A 19005-nucleotide genomic window follows, 5' to 3' on the forward strand; every position below is an offset into this window, starting at 1 on the left:
TTGACACTGGTATGACACTATTGATACTCATAGTTCAGTGTCCACATACAGCACAAATATCAAAGTGTGGATTCAAAGACTCTTGACCAGTACATTCAAAATTTACTGCAGATGGAATTCTGTGTCTCACTCACAGTATCTACAACATTTAGACACTTCTCTTAAAGAAAAAAAAAAAAAAAAAAAAAAAAAAAAAAAAAAAGGGTGAAAGAGAGAGACAGAGAGAAAGTGGAGTGACTCCATCCTGGGCAGAGCATGTGAAGTCCCACCACTATTCCTCTCTCTATCATGTCTCCCTACTATCCTCTCCATTCCTTGCTATTGCCCTGGCCATGCCCAAAAGCAGCTGAGAGCTTCCCAGTCACACACTTCCCCTGCCCCTCAGCCCTGGGACAGCAAGTGAGGAAGCTTGGCACAGGGAGGGGTGCAGAATCTGTGAGCACAATATGACCACAGTGGGGGTGAAGGAGCCCCATGCTAGGGTACTGCTAACAGACTTGATACAAGATAGCTCTGAGCAGCTTTGGGAAAGCTGGCAGGGTGAAGGTGGCAACCTGCAATGCTGCAGACTGGACGCGAAGCTGTGAATGAGTGCACAGGCAAAAGGCATCTTTAAGTAAAAAGAGTTCCTCACACCTGATCTAGGCAACACTCACTCAACAAGATCTGTTCTTTAGTTTTTTCTAACACTAAATGTCTCTTTGAGACTAGTACTGGGTTTGATCCTACTCGGTTCCAAAGCTTCCACCTTTCCTTGCAGTTGTCTGCAGCCTTCAACCAAAGCTTCTTGTCTACTGTAATCCAAAACACAGTCAATGGCCACTGGAGTCCAACAAACAGCCACCTCCTGCTTGATATAAATTTATCTCCTAGGAAGTGAGGGTGAAGCAGTGATCTTCGGCAGTCCTTAGCACACTTACACTACAGTATGCTACTAAGCTGTACTGCCCTGAATTAGAAAAAAACATTAAGAGTCAGTTCTAATTGGTCTGTCAGTTTGATCTTTGGGTGTCACTCACCTGTACAGACATGCTGGTATAAAGCAGCACATTTTCTGCATATTTATATCATTTTGCATTTGAACAATGAGCACTAGCTTAATTGTAATTTCTGTATTACATGTACTGGAATAACTTGGAATGAAAGGAGTGAACACTGTAAAACCAGAGAAACTTGAACATCAACTTACCCTAACAAGGCTTCTCTTCCTGTCACAGTAATTCTTGTAGTGTAGCACTGAAAGCCCACTTAGAAATTCACTTAGACTTAAGAACTAATAATCTACAGACCCCAAAGCACTGACTGCTCACATTTCCTGTAAGCTGTGTTACTTGCTTTTTTGGTAGTGGTAGGCAATATCAGGTTTTTCTCAAGAATGGAGGACTTGCGCTTCCACCAGCTCTGCACAACACTTTGTCTCACCTTATAAATCAATACCTCCTGTGCATATAAACTGACTCCAGAGCATTGCAGTCTTCCCTATCTTTAAAACACCACCTTCCACTGTAATGCTTCATCTTCAACCCAAAAGCCTTGCTTTAAACACAGATTAGCAAGTCAATAGAAAAAAAAGATCTTATTTGATGCTTAAAAAGCCAGTGGTGTAGGATCTTGTAAATGCAAGAAGTTTTTTTTAAAGCCATTGTCCTATTAACTTCAACAAAAATCACATGACATAATCAGAGTGTTTAATTGTTGCAATCCTTAGATATATATACACACACACAGAGGCTGCTCTTTTTGTCACAACCTTTGCCATGAAACTAAACAGGTTTCCATACATTTTTAGCCAAACCCACTATGAAAGCATATATTTACAAAACAAAAACAAAGATGAAAACCCACCTACACCATCCTGGTTTAAGTTAGATGAGACTATAATACGAACTGGAAGTAGCATCTACCACCCTGTAAAGAACACTTAATACGTAGAGAATTTTCCATAAGGCTGTTCTAATTCACCTCAGATTGGTTCCATAGGCCACTGACGTCAATCAAAAGTTTCCAATGGATTCACCACTACTTGGATCACATTTTTTATTTTAATTCAATAGCACAGTGTTAATTCTTTGCATCCCCAAGTAACTTCTTCATCCAGAGCTACTGAAACAAAAAATTTACAAAAAAAGGTAACCTTTACTAAACTGTGCACAGATAGGTAAACCAAGGAAAAGGTGCCTACTATAGTAAAGGTTAACCAAGAAGTATTTATAATTGGTGCCAAACATTTTATATCAAAGGTCCAAAAGTACACCATAGTCTCAGTGTCCAATACAGAGGTAACCAAGTAAATATTAGCAGCAGTGGTTTCCATAACTTCTGCCCTCTGGAATTTTATCCAGTTGCAACACCTAAACAGAACTATAATGAAGTGGGCCAGCTCTCAATATTATTAAGCTTTTCTGGAATTTTTTGAAAACAAAAAGCCTCATTTCAGCTTTCTACAGTAACAGCATCACAGCTCACAATTTGTAGATGCCCATAGACACATCCCTCCACTCTCATCTTTGTCCCTAAATTAAAGCTTAGATTATGTACAATGATATAAAAAACTGCCTTAGAGGAGTTCTCACTTGCTGAGTTTCTGAAAAAGGTTAGCTGCACAGCTACAAGCCAACCCAGTTGCATACCAGGTCCCATATGTCAAGGTTTTAGAACAGCAGGTTTATTTTTGGCTTTGTATATTAAACCTCCGCTTGTCTTTCAGACTAAGGGAAGAGCAGAAAACTTTCAGTAGTAAAGATATTTGCAACCCTCATTAGCAATAGTGCAAATGCTCTTTAGAAAGTTTTCTCTATCTGGATACATAAATGAAAAGTGAGAATTACGTTCCACCATTCCTCAACACTACCTAGAAACTCATCTCCCACGCAGGTCTTTCCCCAAACCCACACTCACTGTGGGGGTGAAGATGAAAGCTGCACACTTGTTAATGGTGCCAAAACAACTAAAACTGGGCAACAGGCAGTGGCAATCTTTTTAGCCTGGACAATGTTAGCTGTCAAATCCATCCAAAACCTTAAAGGCTCAGCCTCTATGCAGACATTGCGCCAGCTGGTGCCTAGTTAAAGCCTTACCTACAGAGATGACGACAATAAGCAAGCTAGGGATCCAGAGCTGTTGGCACCACCCTACATCACCCCTGGCAACCTGACAGAAGGACAATTACATGTCCTTCAAAAAGAAAGCAAACCAGAAGGTTGGTGATTCTCCCCCAGTGACTTTTTTTTAATAGAGCTAACGTTTAGAAGGTGTAATAGATGCCCTAGTCCTGCAAGCAATACCATCCACTGCAACAAGGATGAATCAAAAGCACACCAAAGGAAAGGAGACACTGTACAATCTTCAGAGACATGAATTTTCCAGGTGGAGACCAAAAACTATGAAAGGTCTAAGTATAAAACTTCCAAACCTAAAAATCAGCTTAAAGCTTGAAAAGAACATGCATCCCCACTTCTATTTACTGTTTAAAACTGTCATCTTGGGGTGGAAGGGAGAAGATGGATTGGGTGAAAATACCACCTTTATGGCTTATAACGCTAACAAAGAGGTTCACCTCACAGGATCAGGGGAGGACAGCAATACTATACTAAGCTGTACAGCAACAATTTCCCCCTTTATTTTGTTTGACAACAGCAAATTACACCTAACATTGACCTTTAGCTTTTAGATGTATTTAATCCCAAAATTCAAAGTATACCAAAAAAGAAGATACCAACTTTGTCAACTTGCTAACATTCCTTTCTGGCACTAGCAAAAAAAATTAAGTCACAGTTTTCCAAACAGTTTTACAATGACAAAATCATCTAAACACGATTACTGTTTTAAATGAACAAACCAGGCTTTTCATCAGTTCTAACCAGCTAATTAGTCTTTTTGGGTTCACATTACAATTATGGCTTCCCTCTTTTATTCCCAATACCTCTGCATCAAACAGCCTACTCTTTGACAGGTTTCACAGATTTCTAGATACGCCATGGATTAAAACCAATGTTTGGAGGTATTAACAATATTCCGTCTCATCAAATTATCTTCGTCTTATGTCAAAACAAGAGGGAACTGTGTGCGTAAACTCTTTGAGCACAAAATATCTGGAGGTTTGGTTGCAAGTCACAGAAGCCCAGAACAAGCATTTCTTCTACAGTGATCTTTGCATTTAAAGGAGCACCAGGAGATTAAATCTCCCTTTTTCCTAAAACTGTGGGTGGGGTGTTTTTTTGTAGAGGTTTTTGTTGTTGTTTGGTTTGTTTGGGGTTTTTTGTTTGTATGTGGTGTTTTTTTTTTTGTTTTTGGGGGGGGGGGGAGGGTTACATTTTTTAATCCTTCTAGGTCCCTTTATGTTATTTCCTTTAAACATACTAAAGATTTTAAGAAATAAAGGGAATTCAAGGACAGAAGATGAAAGCGATTAGAGGCTTAGCAAGACTTCCATATGAGGAGAGATTATTAAAAAGACTGCTTCACTTATAGCCAAGATGAATGGGAGAGATCATAACAGAGACATGGAAAATGAGAAGAGACATTCCACAGAATGTTTTTTTTCATCAGTAGAAGGCAAGTGGCTTTCTGTATTCTTCTTTAATGTAAGCCTTTGTGTGTATGTGAGATCACACAAGAATAAGTTCATCCACAAAACACTGATTTTATCGCTAGTCTCACTAAGGTTGAAAGCACAAGATGACTGAAATTAAGATTCTCTATTTGTTAATAAATAAACCACATCTGCTCCAGGTAACCTTTCTTTTCTCTTAAATAAAGTTAGAATTCTTACCATTTCAAATTTAAGTCTGCCACTAATAAAGAGAAAGATCTGAATAGGCTCCAATGTGCAAGAAATTATGTAATTAGGACTTCCTGCATCTCTCTAAAGCATCTGGTACTTGTTAAAAGCAGTAAAGGAACTCATGTGCTTTAGTTGTACTAGAAGAGGATTTTTCTCCTACAAAGCCATATGTATAAATTTATAAACCTGAGGAAATGTGGAGGATTCTTGTTCTATAAGGGGTAAAAGATGAAGAGTGAAGAGCAATGCCCCAATTAGCAGCAAAAAAATTGTGTACACAGGTTTCTCAGGTCTAAATAGGACAACCTCGTGAACCTGGTGAGCATTCAGAGATGACAGCTTTGGTAGAGCCTTGAAAAGTAGTTCTGACACAATACTCTAAAAGCAAAAGTCAACACAATGAGGCATAAGTTAGCATAGCCAAGCTAGTTTGAGCATCAGGAACGTTACTACTGCAATTGCATAGACCTCTGCATGGTACTGCCCAAGAAGCACAGTGTAGCCAGAATCTAAGCACCTCTGGTTTCCCACAGTACCGACTGCAAGACCCAGGCCCTTAAGAAAGCACCGTGACACTCTTTAGCTGTCCTGCAAGCTACGTTCCACCAAGAACAGTACTTGGTGCATGACAGCTAAAAACGCAACCCTTGTTCCCAAATCTTATCCTACTTCATGGTTTAGGCCCTGATTTTGAAAGATTTGGATTAGTTTTCAAAGTGTTGCAGGAATCAACTAGTAGTAGACATGAAGCACAGTAAGGCTGCAGCAACTGGCATTAGCAGAGGTGAACTGAAACATCTTGCACAGCTGTATTGTCCACATTGAATCCACCTGTGCCACCAGAGCAGCCTCTCCCTCAAAATACTTGGCCCCCTTAGGCAGCAGTGACTCCTCCATGTTAAGATTGGCTCAGCTGTTCTTCATTAAAGTATTTTCACTCTTTCAGGCACTGGGAACTTTGCACAAAAGGTGACATATGGTTCATTGGAGAGTTGTTAGCAGAGCCCAGGATATCTTATACTTCAAATGGCCTCAAAGAAGGTATTGAACAGACCCATTGCCTTATACTGAAGGAGCTTTTTAGCTGCAGCAGGACTTTAAAAATCCTTTTCCCCTCAGATTCTACATTTACAAACTCAGAAGGCTATATTCACAGCAAGTCGTTCTAGCACTTCCACAAACTGAATTTGATGATGCCTTCCTACAGTATATACAGCTGCAATTTTGAAACTGTCTTCTTGCTTGTCCATAGAGGAGACTTCACTTTCTCATGAGAAAAATCCTTACATGGGATTGAAAGGCACAGGCAGTAACCTATAGGGCTGGAGAAGGCCTTCAAAACCTGCCCATCTAAAAACCGGACTCAGCAACCTATATTATACAGGCTATGAGATCCAGCAACTACTCTGACACCTTTCTTTTCCCCAGGCTTTAATAAATGGATCTCATGCTACTTACTATACACTGTCCCTATCCTGCTGACAAAACCAGCTCTAAGACTTTCTTTACAGAAGCAAGTCTCCCTAGTTTGTTCAGGTTCTCCGAGTGTCCTCCCATCAGCTCTGCAATTGCTGTGTTCATGCGCTGCATTGCTTTTCTCTATGAATGTTTGGGAATGGAAGCTTTAACTCCAGCTTCACTGACGCTTTTTATTCAGTCTCGAAAAGAAAAACAGCATCCTGCTTTCTTGCTTCTTTCCTATGTAATACCACCAGTTGTTGCTGCTCCAGTGCCTGACCATTTCCATCCCGTTGGTTAAAGCGGTAAGAGGAATGTTGAAGTTATCCAGACAATTTACCCAGGAAAAATTCCTATTTGTCTGGAATAAGCACAAATGGATTTAATGCAAGCTCTTGCCATCATCTGGAACATACAACCTGCTCCTACCACCTCTAGCAATTATATTACAAGTTCTGTGATATCTGACACAATTTGTAAAGCCCAAGCCCTAGAGCAATGCAGTTACATACAACTCTACAAACTTATAATAGGGTTATATTTCCAGTTCTCGTCATCGCAAGAAGGGAAGGAGAGGCTAATCCTGATTAAAAAAAACCCCACAAATCAGAAGCCAAATGCTTTCATAAAGTTGTCTTAAGCATGAGATTTTTCTTTTATTTTTCAATACACAAGTACAATACACAACACTGAATGTTAGCCATGATACTTCATGCTTTTAAGCAGACCAGCTAGACTACAGAGCAGAGACTTCAGAGTTAACTCTTAAATACAGTAAAAATCATCCTTGAAGGTATGAAACTTTCTTCCATGGCCACAGTAAGCTAGGTAGCACATTATTCTTACAGCAAGAACAATGAAGAAAAACTAATCACTTCAGCTTTCACAAAGAAAAACAAAGGAAATATGTAAAATTTTTAACTGGGTTATGACCAGCATGTGCACCTAGCTTACGGTATGAAGAGCACTGTAGACTCCAGTAGCAAAGCTACAGCGTATAGGGTTACCTATTTTAAAAACATGTCATTATGCAGCAACTATCTGAAGCACACCATCTCCTTTCCAGCACTGTCAACTAATGGGCTGAAGGGAAGTACTGCTAATGTGCAGTACGGGGGGGGGAACAACCAACCCAGACAAAGAAAAAAAAAAACCCAACACAAAACCCCCAAAACCCCAAGAACCACCCCCCAAAAGAACCCCCAAAACCAGTCTTCCTGCAGAAATAGCTAATCCCTACACTTCAAACTGTAAAACTCATTTACTGACACATGCAGGAGATCTCAGCATAGAAAAGAAATCAGAATTTCTGCTGATATCCCAAGTCAACTAGAGCAACCTCCTTTTTCTTCACATCTTCCTGCAGTGCATGGGAAGAAGAGCAATTTGCTTTATACCTGTTTGAGCTGAGCATTTAGGTAAGAATTTGAAATCTGTGCATTAACTAGAGAGCCAGCTGCCTTCATCAGCAGGACATTCACCACAAAGGCTACTAAATATATGAAAGGATCATGAGCATTACCTATACATGTTTATCATATATTGTATGAACAAAGCATCAAACTAGTAAGATAAAGAAAGATGAACTTGCCAGCAGACCATAAGAAAAACTATCCCATAAAGCCGTACATCATGGATATACGGTATATCCTTACTTTATCCCTAGCACAACACAGATACACGTTTTCTGATCTCCATCCCTGCCACAGCCCTCTTGCAAGTAACTTCAGGAAGGGAACCGTAATCATTCTCTGCTGCTAGACGTAATCACCTGATCCACAGCTTATTAAACGGACCTTGAGAAACACAACCAAAACCAACTATTCACCGGTGTGATCTCAACACAAAGCCACTTCATTAAATTATCAGTGCTGTTGACTTTGGTGAGTAAGTTCTCTATTACTCTCGCCTCCAGCTAGTTTCTATTGTGGATGTATCTTGAACATCTGTTTCTGTTATGTCAACAACCAGTTTCATTTCGTATTCCAAAGAGTATTTAGAGTAGGAATATGAAAGAAGCACAGATTAAAAAAAAAAAAACAAAAAAAAAACCAAACTTCCCTTTAAATCGACAACCTGGCAAACGCGGACACCTCTTCGGGGAGAACACGCTGCAGGTTTCTGTCTGCCCCTCAGAGCTCGGCACCCAGCCCCACCACCCTCCCCTCCTTCCAAGGATGGCCACCCTTTTCCGTACCCTCATCTTACGACGCCGGTGCCGCTCCGGGTCCGAATACGTTCTGTCCACGGCCAGCGCCGTGTCGCTGCCCGGCATTCTGCCCCGCCGCCACCTTCTCCTCACAGGCGCCCGCCAAAAACGCGCCCGCCCAACGGCCGCGGCACTGAGGGGAACGGCGGGATCGCAGCTGCTGCCGCCGCCGTGCGGGAGGGCCGGGCACGCCCGGAGGGCGTGCCCGGCCCTCCCGCACGGCGGCGGCAGCTGCTCCGGTTCTCCTGAGGCGGCACACCCGGATTAACCCCCTCAGAGCTCCGGCTCCCGCCGCCAAGGGGTGATGCGAGCGTCGGCTGTGGTGTTTTCCCTCCCTTCGAGAAAGGGAGGACGCCCTGAGGGGAGAAGAGGGTAGGGGGCGAGGTTTAGCCAGCGGGAGCGGGCTTAAATCGTCTCTTTTTTAAAAAGATTTTGGAGGCCGGCGCTTCTGAGGGGGCAGCAGGGGCAAGGACGATCTCCCAGAGGGGTGACAGTCCCGTTCCTCCTGCTGACAGCTGCTTCAGGCTTTTCGCTAAAGCTCCGGCTCTTGGAAGGAGTTACCTTCCAGATAAATTCGAGCGGCTTTCTGTTAAAAGAAATCTAGACCCCGTGTCTACAACGAAGCCCCACAAAACACGGCACATCCTAAAGGTTCGGAAGGGAAAGAAAGGAAGACACCAGAGGTATTAAGTGTGTTGTTCATCCTGGGGCAGGCTCACTTGTAAGGGTTTGACTGTTGGCAGTAGCATAAGGCACTGCGGACGCAGCTGAGTGCTGCTGCCGCAAAACCCTCAACACCCAGAGCTTCTCACAATAAACATGTTAGGAAGAATTCTCTCAAACCAACTAAATAATCAGAGTCTGCAGTTTCCGAAGTGGTCAGTGGAGCATGGCAACCAACTCAGCCCCCCTTTGTGAACACTACGCATACGAGAGAAATCCTTCAGTGCCCTCGCACAAGGGAGCTTCAAACCATACTTGTGAACACCCAAGGAAAACATGTTTTCCAGGGCACGCTTATGCCAATGTACTTAAATTCCTAAGAGTTGAGCAGAGCTCCTGACTGATTTTTGCATTTATCTTCAGAATACCTATGCTGAGGAATGCGTTTAAATCAGTAACACTTAACACATTTTAAACTACTGAAAAGATCGCTCATTAAATTGTACAGGAAATGTACTTTTTTTCTTTTCTGGAATAAATAGAAGAGTTGAGTTACCACTTGTACCGTGTAACAAAAAAGTAAATCTGTACCTCCTTTGGACTGACTCCCTTGCAACAGCAGCAGGACTTACCTTTTAGGTACAGTTGTTACGATGCTCATGTATGAGTCACACTGCTTTTCTTCTCTAGTTGGAGACAGCAACAGTCCCAAGGCATGTGCATGTATAAACACACATAAATCAACACAGCTAACTATCGGGGGGGGCTGCAGATTTTAAAAAATATTTCCCTGCCACCATTTACTTTTTTTATTGGAATCTTATGTTCTGAGGTAACACTACTATCGGAGGTTAGTTATCTGACACAGGGGCCTTCCTGGTGTTTTCATGTAATGAGGTCTTCAAAAAGGAAAGACCTGAAATTCCAAAGTAAAAAGAAATACTAGACCTCACCTTCTTGGCAGGTGTTTCTTTTTCAACTCTAACACCAGTTTTTACAAAGTTATCCCAAATTAAGTAGTGAGTGGGTTCGCTAAGGGAAGCATTATTTGCCCAATGCTGTATTCAAAGTAACCAAACTAACACAGGATACCTGCACACAGGCGATGACTTGCCCTCTTTCCTACACTCCTTATGGAGCTGAATAAGATAGCTGAAGTTGGAAGGCTGCTGGGAAAAAGCTTTAAAATGGGAATTGGATTACTTCAGTTCTTCAGCTCAGACATGAAATTTAATTCGTGACTCAAAATGTGCCAGAGGGTGGGGGACTCTGGAGGTAAAGGTCAGTAAGAAATTAAATAGGCAAATATTGTGGGTTTGGGGTTTTCTCTGAAGTCGTAATTGCACACTTCCAAAGGGGACTGTGCAGTTTCAAGCACCTAGGATGAAACATCCTTATTTCCTCAGAAACTTTCAGGGTTATTTAAGCCTTGCCAGATGCAGTTGATCAAAGCATAGACAAGGTAAGTAGTTGGAAAAGGGGTACATAAAAGGCTTCAACTGCTTGGCTCTTTAGTAATACAAGGCTTATTATAAATCACAGTTTACTCAAAAGTTTAAGAGTTTTATTTAAATAATATCAGCTTTATTTAAATAATACCAGCAGACTAGCCACAAAATGATGAAACTTCTCTTCAAGATGAAAAGAGGCAGGGATGTGCAATATGTATTTAGAGGTATATCGTGTGTGATTGGGCTCAGTAGTATTAACATACATACTAATAGATTTACAAAGAAAGCATTCTCCTAATGTAGCTTCTAAAAAAGAGAGGATAATACGGTTAGTCTCATAAGACCTCGGTGTTGTATTAGTCACACCTTCCAATCTAGCCTGTGGATCCGTTTGCTTGGCCACTGCTCTCAGCGGTGGCAGTTACTGCAGCAACAACAGCTCCCGTGTCCTGCACCAGCAGTGAAAGCCGTGGCACTGGGCGGTTCTTGGAGGAGCTGTGACCGCACTTCGCAAACATCTCAATAAATGGTTCTTTTCATATGTTGGAGTCAAATCATCTGTGTCTTCAGAATGTAAGTTCAGCATATATCAAACCATGGTGCCATGCAATTCTCTGGGCAGCCAAAGGCTGCTCTTTTCCCCCTTTATCTTTCCCCCTCACACACGTGCCACTAGGTCCTCCCTGGCCTGTAGCGGGAGCAGAAGGACTTATCCTATGGCGTGTTTGCGGAATACATTTCATTTTGCTTGGATGAGCAAAGACAACCCCCCCTCCTCTCGCACACACAGCTGGTTTGTACAGCTCTCCTTCCTCACTCCAAAACAGAGACATGACTCCCTGCACGGGGCAGAATGCTGCATGGCACAGTACTTCTGATAGTCTCACCAGGTACTTCTCTCACAGTTATTTTCAAAAGCCCATGGAGTTGGAATAAATGCTCTTCCCACACAGCGCACCTATTTCCAACTGAACCTTCAACCCACGAAAGCAAATCCTTCCATGTATTGGCAGGAGCATGAGGCTGGACTGACAGTGACATAGATAGAAGTGGTAGCCCATAGATAAATTCTCTCATCCTTTGTTCTTCCCACAAAGTATTTTTAAATTCATTTCTATGGTTTAAATTAATGATAAAAGCATTAAATCATCCCAGCCATCCATTGTGTCAATTTTAAAGTTCAAATACCTCAAAATCCCCCACTGACTGCCCAGCTGCCCTTAAAGGCACAAAGTAATTTCATCCTTTTCCAGTGCTTTCCCTCACTTCAGCATGCTGACACGACCCACAATGCTCTTGATATTTACATTATTTTGCCTACCTTTTTAAAGTGACCTTTTAAACAATAATTCCAATTAGGAATGGAAGGTCTGGTTAGACTTAAGATCACTGCACAAGGGCGTACATCACTGTATTCGGCTTCCAGAGGGACAGACATCAATATTGGGTTTGCCAGCATTGCCTGCATTGCATGAATTATCTATACTGATTTATGGATAGGCCATGGAGGGAGAAGCAGTAGCAGTGGCGACAGTGGGATTACTTAGCAAAAGCCAACTCCCACACAATGTAATCCCATAGATGGAGTCGTACACACACACTGGGAAGTATCACAAGAAAGGAAACCTTTAGGGAGATGGAAGGCATGGAAATTCTGTCATTAGGAGGCTGGCTTGAGGTTTGGCCCCATTCTCTTTCCAGTTTTATCATGAATCTGGATCTTGGCAATTTACTTTACTTCTTTGGACTTCCACTACCACATTTGTAAAAGGAGAAGCATGGTACATCTTTCTTCTGCGGAGAACCTTGAGCTCTCCAGAATTAAAAATGCTATTATTAAATGTTGTGTTCTGGTGTTGTTGGGAGAAATTAAACATGTGGTGTCAAATGTGTATTTCAAAGGCACAATCGGGAAGAAGATTAAGGTCCCTTTGTCCACAATGGTAACATCTGTACTCTAAACAGCATACTGGGGCTTCTTATGAGAGACTTTTTAACATGCCCTCCAAATCTTCCTAAAGCTTGTAGTAACCAGCCCCCAGGGAAAAGGTCTACGTGACAGACTGTCAGTGCCATTTCTAAGTCTGACGGCAAATGGGACAGAGCTGAGTGACGTCAGTCTTGCAGTTATCCGTGAGCACACTGTGACAGTTCTCAATTTATCTGCCAAAGCATGAGCCTTTCACACCCACAGGAAAGGAGATACTCCGCTTCTCTGTACCCAGCACAAACTACCAAGGGATCACACTGAGACTTACAGATTGCATTGCCAAGCTGTGACGTTCATTCAGAAGATGTTGATAAACATTCAGATATCAAACTAAAATTTCAAATCAACTCCTCTCCTCCCCTGTCCTCTCCTCATTAAGAAACGTTTTATGTGCTTTCAGGATGTAACAGCCATGGACGCTCTGTGAGTACCCATTTTCTACACAGGAAAAAGCTTCAGAACCAAGACTGTCATTGTGTATTAGTGAGGTGCATTGATAGAGGGTGAAGGATAGAGAAGCACGTGAAAAAATCCAGCTGAGGGTAACAGAAGTTCTCCCTCTTCTTCCTTTCCCCTGCCTACTATCCTGTGTCCCTTGCTGTGTGATGAGAGGCAATTTCAAGCCCTTTCCTCATTCTCATACAGCCTAGGAAATTTCTACTATGTCATTCCTCATTGCTGCTGCTGAGTGACAGCAATAGTGCAAACAGTACCTACAGGATGGTGGCAGTGTTTTGCATTTCAAATGCTGTGAATAAGAGCCACCTTTTTAGCAGACTTGAATGCCAGCTGTTCTGTATACCCAAGAACTTGCCTGGAACCCAGCTATTTACGTTAAAGATGACCCACATTGCAGAGGCAAGTACAGAATTCTCCCTCGGGCAACGTGAATGGCTGCTGCTTATCAGCGTACAAACTTTCTTCTGCCTCATAGTATGTGATTTGGGGCCCTTCTGGGAATAAGCGTCTGAAGGCTGTGTGTCCCGAATCAGACACTTTGATAGTGCCATGAGGTATGCAGGACCAACAGCTGCAGCCTGTTGGTGCATAAACGTGTACCCCATTCCAAAACACGAATGTGAACTTGCATCCAAACCATTCAGACTGCAGCCAGAAGACAGCCAGCCTGAATCTCCTATTACTGCATATCCTGGTGGTTACATCAGTTACATCGGTTTACCCCAAATTAAAACAAACAAGCCAAAACTTCAAACTAGACATAGCCCATGAGCACAAGAATTGCTCTCAGGATGTGCCACCTCTACCCACTGCTCAGAGAAGTGCACGCAGCCCCCCTGAAGTGGCATGTAGCTGGGAACCTGACATCTGAGCTCCTAAAGGCTCTGTAAGTCAATACACCGCAACTTTCACCCTCCTGCTTTATGGCTGTAGCTTCACAGACATCCCAGCTCAGTTTGTGGCTGATGGTTGCACAGAGAGATTGTAGATTGTGCTGGATAGGAACCTGTCAATTTTATTTGTCTGTGAAGTTCATTGCATGGCTGTGGCTCTGTATAAGTTACATCACGCTAAATGTGTGACATCAATTATTTCCATATCAAGAGACAATGTCAAATGCGGGATTAGGACTTCTTTGCCAGTCAACCAGAAAACACAGATGGGTTATGAGAGGACAGAAATATTAATGATTATGCAAGTAAGCCTACAGCTCTTCCTGGTGAGCGTTGTTAGAACGTAGCCCTTTGGGTTTCACTGCAGTGACTCTACATCTACAGATCTGCAAGTTACAGGGACATGAAGCTCAAGTTCTCTCACCACTATCAAAGTCGACCACCTACAACTCATCTAGCTGTGGTTCTGCTAAATCTAATTCAATGCAATATGAAAGCTTTCCTTTTAAGACCAGGTGAACAGGGAAGTACGTTAAGTCAGTTATCTGGTCGGTTAACCAGGCATTAATAAAAGCCATTAGATAAATATGGTTAAGAGCCCATTTAAGATGAGCATAATAAAACCAGAAAGCTCCTTCCAGTTTCCTTCTCGCTCTGGTGGACCTAAACATATGACATTCAGCTCTGATTTGGGTGACAGGGACTTGAAAGATTAACATCAACTATGCAGAAAAGCCCAAATGCCACTATGTTTAATTGGCATAAATTTTCCAAGAGCCTGATTTTCACAACAAATATTTTAAAGGCAGCAAATTGCAAACAAAAAAACACAGCATAGCATAAACATTTGCATTACGCTAAGTACATTTTTATCAACCATCATTTATAAGTATCCAGCAACACACTCATTTTACTCATCTAAATATAGTAATTTATCAAGGAGCTGGTTCTGGGTTATTATTATGTATTATCATATAATTCTACAGGATAGTTTTCACTGAATAAAGTATTTGCTGTATTTGTTTCTTGGTTGTATTGCTAACAGGTATTACCTTCATTTTACTTTCATTTTATAATGCTTTTTATGGAAAAATCCAGGTCTATCGATTAAAGTTTTGCCAATTGCTTCAATATGCAACGCCTTTATCGCATATTTCTGCATATTCCACAGCAAATTCACTCACTACTAATGTCTCAGAGATAAGGGCAGAGCTTCATAACTTCCTGCATGTAAGTATTCATTCTTAACAACATCAAACTGCAGCATCTGTATGCATACATTCCTGCATCAGAATTATACAACTCTGAGTACTGGAACCATGATTTAGATTCGAATTTAGATTTAGTGAGTTTAGACATGCGACTGGTTGACCACAGAGGCAAGTGATAAGATATAACATGATTCCTATTTTTAACTATCCTGGTGCTGTCAGATGCTTCAGAATAGTCTGTGAGAGAATACAGATTTTAAGTAGAAAAAATACGTCTGAATTTTTAACATATACTCATACTCATCCTTTTGGGACTTTTAAAATCCTAATTTCATAAGCTATTATTCATTACAAAATTTTTGGGACAATTTTTGAAAGATTAAAGTCTCCTGCTTTGTTCTTATACAACCAATGAAATGTATGAGATATCATACAGTACAATTTTCTTATCCCTGGGACCTGAGTTTTAGCAGGAATATATAAGAAGCAGCAATATATAAGCAGCAGCTTATTTTGCAATGTTTTGGGAAACCGTAGCAACACAAGGTAGAGTCTTAGCATTTCAGGGGAGTTTCCCCCTGAACTTCCACGAATGGACAATGTTACAGCATGAGATCACTAGAAAATGGAACAGTGGAGATATAACATTTGCCAATAAAACTTCCTATTCTGTTATATAGGAATATCATTTTCTGGAACAAGAGTAATACCTTTTTTTCCCAGCATAACTGTAACTGAGCTTTTCTTACTGAAGTTATATCCATGAAGGGCAGGATTTCTTTTTCTTTACCTTTTTAACCAACACGGCAATGTTGATAAAGCATTTTTATGTAAAGCAATCCTAAGGCAACAGAAGCGTAGAGAACCTCGGTGTCCACAGATGCCTGACAACACTGCAGAAGATGCACTGCAGCAGCCGGCCAGCTCTGTGGCTGGAAGAAACCGAAACCCCTCTGCCCCTTCCAGTGCCCACCGTGTACTGAGTCCTGCCCATCACCAGCGAGCCTCAAGTGTCACTGAAAGATGAAGCTGTCCCTCTTCCTGCCTAAAAAAACCCCCAATTTTGGCAGCAGGGTTTGGGTTGGCAAGTAATTGCCTTTGCTCCAGCCCACTTCTTTTTTGTAACCACCTCAGGCCAACAATTTTACAGATGTCAGACAGATTTTTCAAGCCCAGGCATGACAGTATCAACAAGAATCCCACAGGCACATGCTTACAAATCAAAACAGAGGGAAAAACTGTAATAATTACAGGCTTACTAGTGAAACTGTTCTTTTACAACGTTCCCGTAAATCTATTTGTGTTTGTGTGTGTATCTCACACACGTACACAGCCTAATAAACAAGTTTACTTGAAGTATTATAAGGGGAGAAATTGAATGTTCCAGCTTTCCTATTCTGCTAATAAAGATTAATTATTACATACATGTATTGAAACACTTGTAATTAGGAGTCTCAGTAGAAAGCATTGGAGCAATATATAAACTCTAACAGCAACATAAAAACTCTAAGAGCAACATGGTATAAATCATAAGTAATTAAGAGCTCTAGGGCCCTGGTATATGAAAGTTATGACAAAATACCACAGCTGAGGAGAAGTTGTATTACCAAATCAAGACAAACCCCTCAGAAACAAGCGGCATTGCAAAGACATAGAATATGAAGGGACAGCGCCTACCTTGCAACCCACTCTTAACGCTCACCAATTCCAATGATTTTCAGCATCTCAAGCACACAGGTCTGATACAATTACAAAACAATAGAGTATATTCTTCATTAACACTCACCAAAACCTTGTATCTCTTTCAATGAAAGGTGTTTTTTCTAAATGATACATTTTCTCACGTTATTCTGTCTTTTAAAACAACGTATCACAAACCTTTCACTGTTTGAAAACTTAACAGGAAAAAGCTGGAGAGGTGGGGTGGTTTTTTTAATTTTCATTTTTCACTTCACTTATTTTTCATTTCTGCCACAAGTTTTCATGAAAACAACCTACCATTTTCCAGTAGTTCTGTTTTGCGCCGCTGAAACCCTAGGCATGGTTTGAGGATTTGCTTAAGCTGGAAAGTCACAGTTCTGCCTTGGCTGGTAAGCAAAGTCGCTCCGGTCACATACCTGCAGCTCTGCTGTAACTGCACAGAGTAATAGCAAGCAGCTGCAAAAGGGTGCTCTCTATATATGCCTTTATTGCGTAGACAAAGAACGATCCCAGCTACAGGTGGGGCCTCCTGACAGCACAGTCACCGGCTGACACCAGCGGCCTTGAAACTCCGGGCACGGGGAGGTATCAAAGGCCCCAGGGCCATAAACAGAAATGGCCAGTTACTGATACTGGCCTGGAAGCAATCCACGTGAGCTACCCACAGGCAGAGGAGTGCTCATCCTATGTGTTTAAGCTGCAACAAAAACCACTGACTGCTAGGACACCGCTGCTTCAGAGTTAGTATGTAGAACGATGACTGGTAGCCTGTAATGCTACGTGTGTGTATTATGTACCTTTAATGCCTGTGTTTGGTCTGGTATCTTATCCTTGAGGCTGGGTTGTAATTTGGACGCAATGATGGTGAGCTGCTCAGAGAGCTGATCCAGGTGAAAACTACCTCTGTCAAAACAAAATAAACTATTAGATTGTAAAAATACATATGTATGAGTTTTATTAACTCCCTCATCTGACTGGCTGCACAGCTCCTCAAGGCATGGTGTTGACTCAGGAAAGTGGGCAGGGAATCATGCCCGAGGGCAGAAGGCAGAACCCGGCAGAAGAAAGGACTGAAGTCGATCATTCAATCGCTTTCTTAGTTGCCAAGAGTTTAATTGTGTCGTAGCGTGTTCAGCATGTTTGTGTCCAAAGACTCTTAACATCAATATACTGTGGATCTTTATAAAGGTTAATTATCCTTGTAAAAGATATGGAGTAAGGATACAGTCAAATGTTAAGCCATCTAACATTTATGGAAATCTGTAAAAGCATGGGGACTCCAAAATGAACTATTGAACCTTTAAAATGAACTATTTTCTCATTTTCTAACAGAACTTCAATAATAGTATGATTCAGGCAGGCCTTGGAAAAATAACAGCCAGCTTCACCCAAGCAAAAACCTAGTGAAAAGCTTCAGAGAGAATCTTCTGGTGAAGCTGAGATCAGCAATTACATCTGAGTATCATAATACCAGCTGCTGAAATTATGATGAGGGAAAGATGAAAACTAACAGGACTGCCTGAAGGACCAAGAGTAATGCAAATCTGGCAGTAGAACATCTGTGGAGATAAAGCATCTGAGGTAGGGCAAACAATTATCTGGTTTGCTACAAAAGGGAAAAAATCTTTCTATGTAACGAAAATAAGTAACCCAGCAGGAATATGCTCTTGTCTTTTCTAAGAATGTGTCATCTCCAGGGCATGCTTCACTAAACCTGTATAAACTTTCCCCTTGCTACTGATAATGAAATTTCCTTTAGTTATCTGGACTTCATCTGGTCAGTCCCCAAAAACATAATGTATTTATTTTTCTAAGGTATCCAATATTAAGAAATAAGAGCGCATCAGTACACAACTCAGCTTCACTGATACAGAAAAGTAGTAGATAAACTCAACTAAATTAGCAGGGAATTCTTGCATTCCTCTGTAGTGAATGGAGACAGGCAGCAGAATAAACATTTAAAACTTAAACAATGTCCCTAAGCATTTAAATAGCTTAAAGTAAATCCTGTTTTTAAAATGAGAACAAAAACAAACGTTAACTGCTCTCAGCAAGACATCTTCAGCCCATCTATCAAAATCATACAGCTATTTTAAACCAGAAGAGATTAACAGACCCCAGATCAGCAGGTTCTCTCCCCCCCCCCCCCCCCCCCCCCCACCCCCCCCCCCCCTCTTTCTGTTACCT

The 19005-nt window shown here is 41.5% G+C and overlaps 1 protein-coding gene across 2 annotated transcripts in view; it reads right to left on the reverse strand.

The window, feature by feature from the left end:
- Nucleotides 1–19005, reverse strand: part of TMCC3 (transmembrane and coiled-coil domain family 3) — a 74484-nt gene that overhangs the window by 40183 nt on the left and 15296 nt on the right. Inside the window, exon 1 of one of the 2 annotated variants that reach the window (XM_010561876.1) lies at nucleotides 8439–8516. The exons of the other annotated variant lie outside the window; for it this stretch is intronic. Coding sequence (XP_010560178.1) covers nucleotides 8439–8516 — 78 coding nt within the window. Of the gene's footprint in view, nucleotides 1–8438; nucleotides 8517–19005 lie in introns of those variants that run through there. 2 annotated transcript variants of the gene reach the window in all.

The sequence above is a fragment of the Haliaeetus leucocephalus genome, unplaced genomic scaffold (genome assembly GCF_000737465.1).
Source record: "Haliaeetus leucocephalus isolate CR32 unplaced genomic scaffold, Haliaeetus_leucocephalus-4.0 Scaffold151, whole genome shotgun sequence".
Taxonomy (NCBI): domain Eukaryota; kingdom Metazoa; phylum Chordata; class Aves; order Accipitriformes; family Accipitridae; genus Haliaeetus; species Haliaeetus leucocephalus.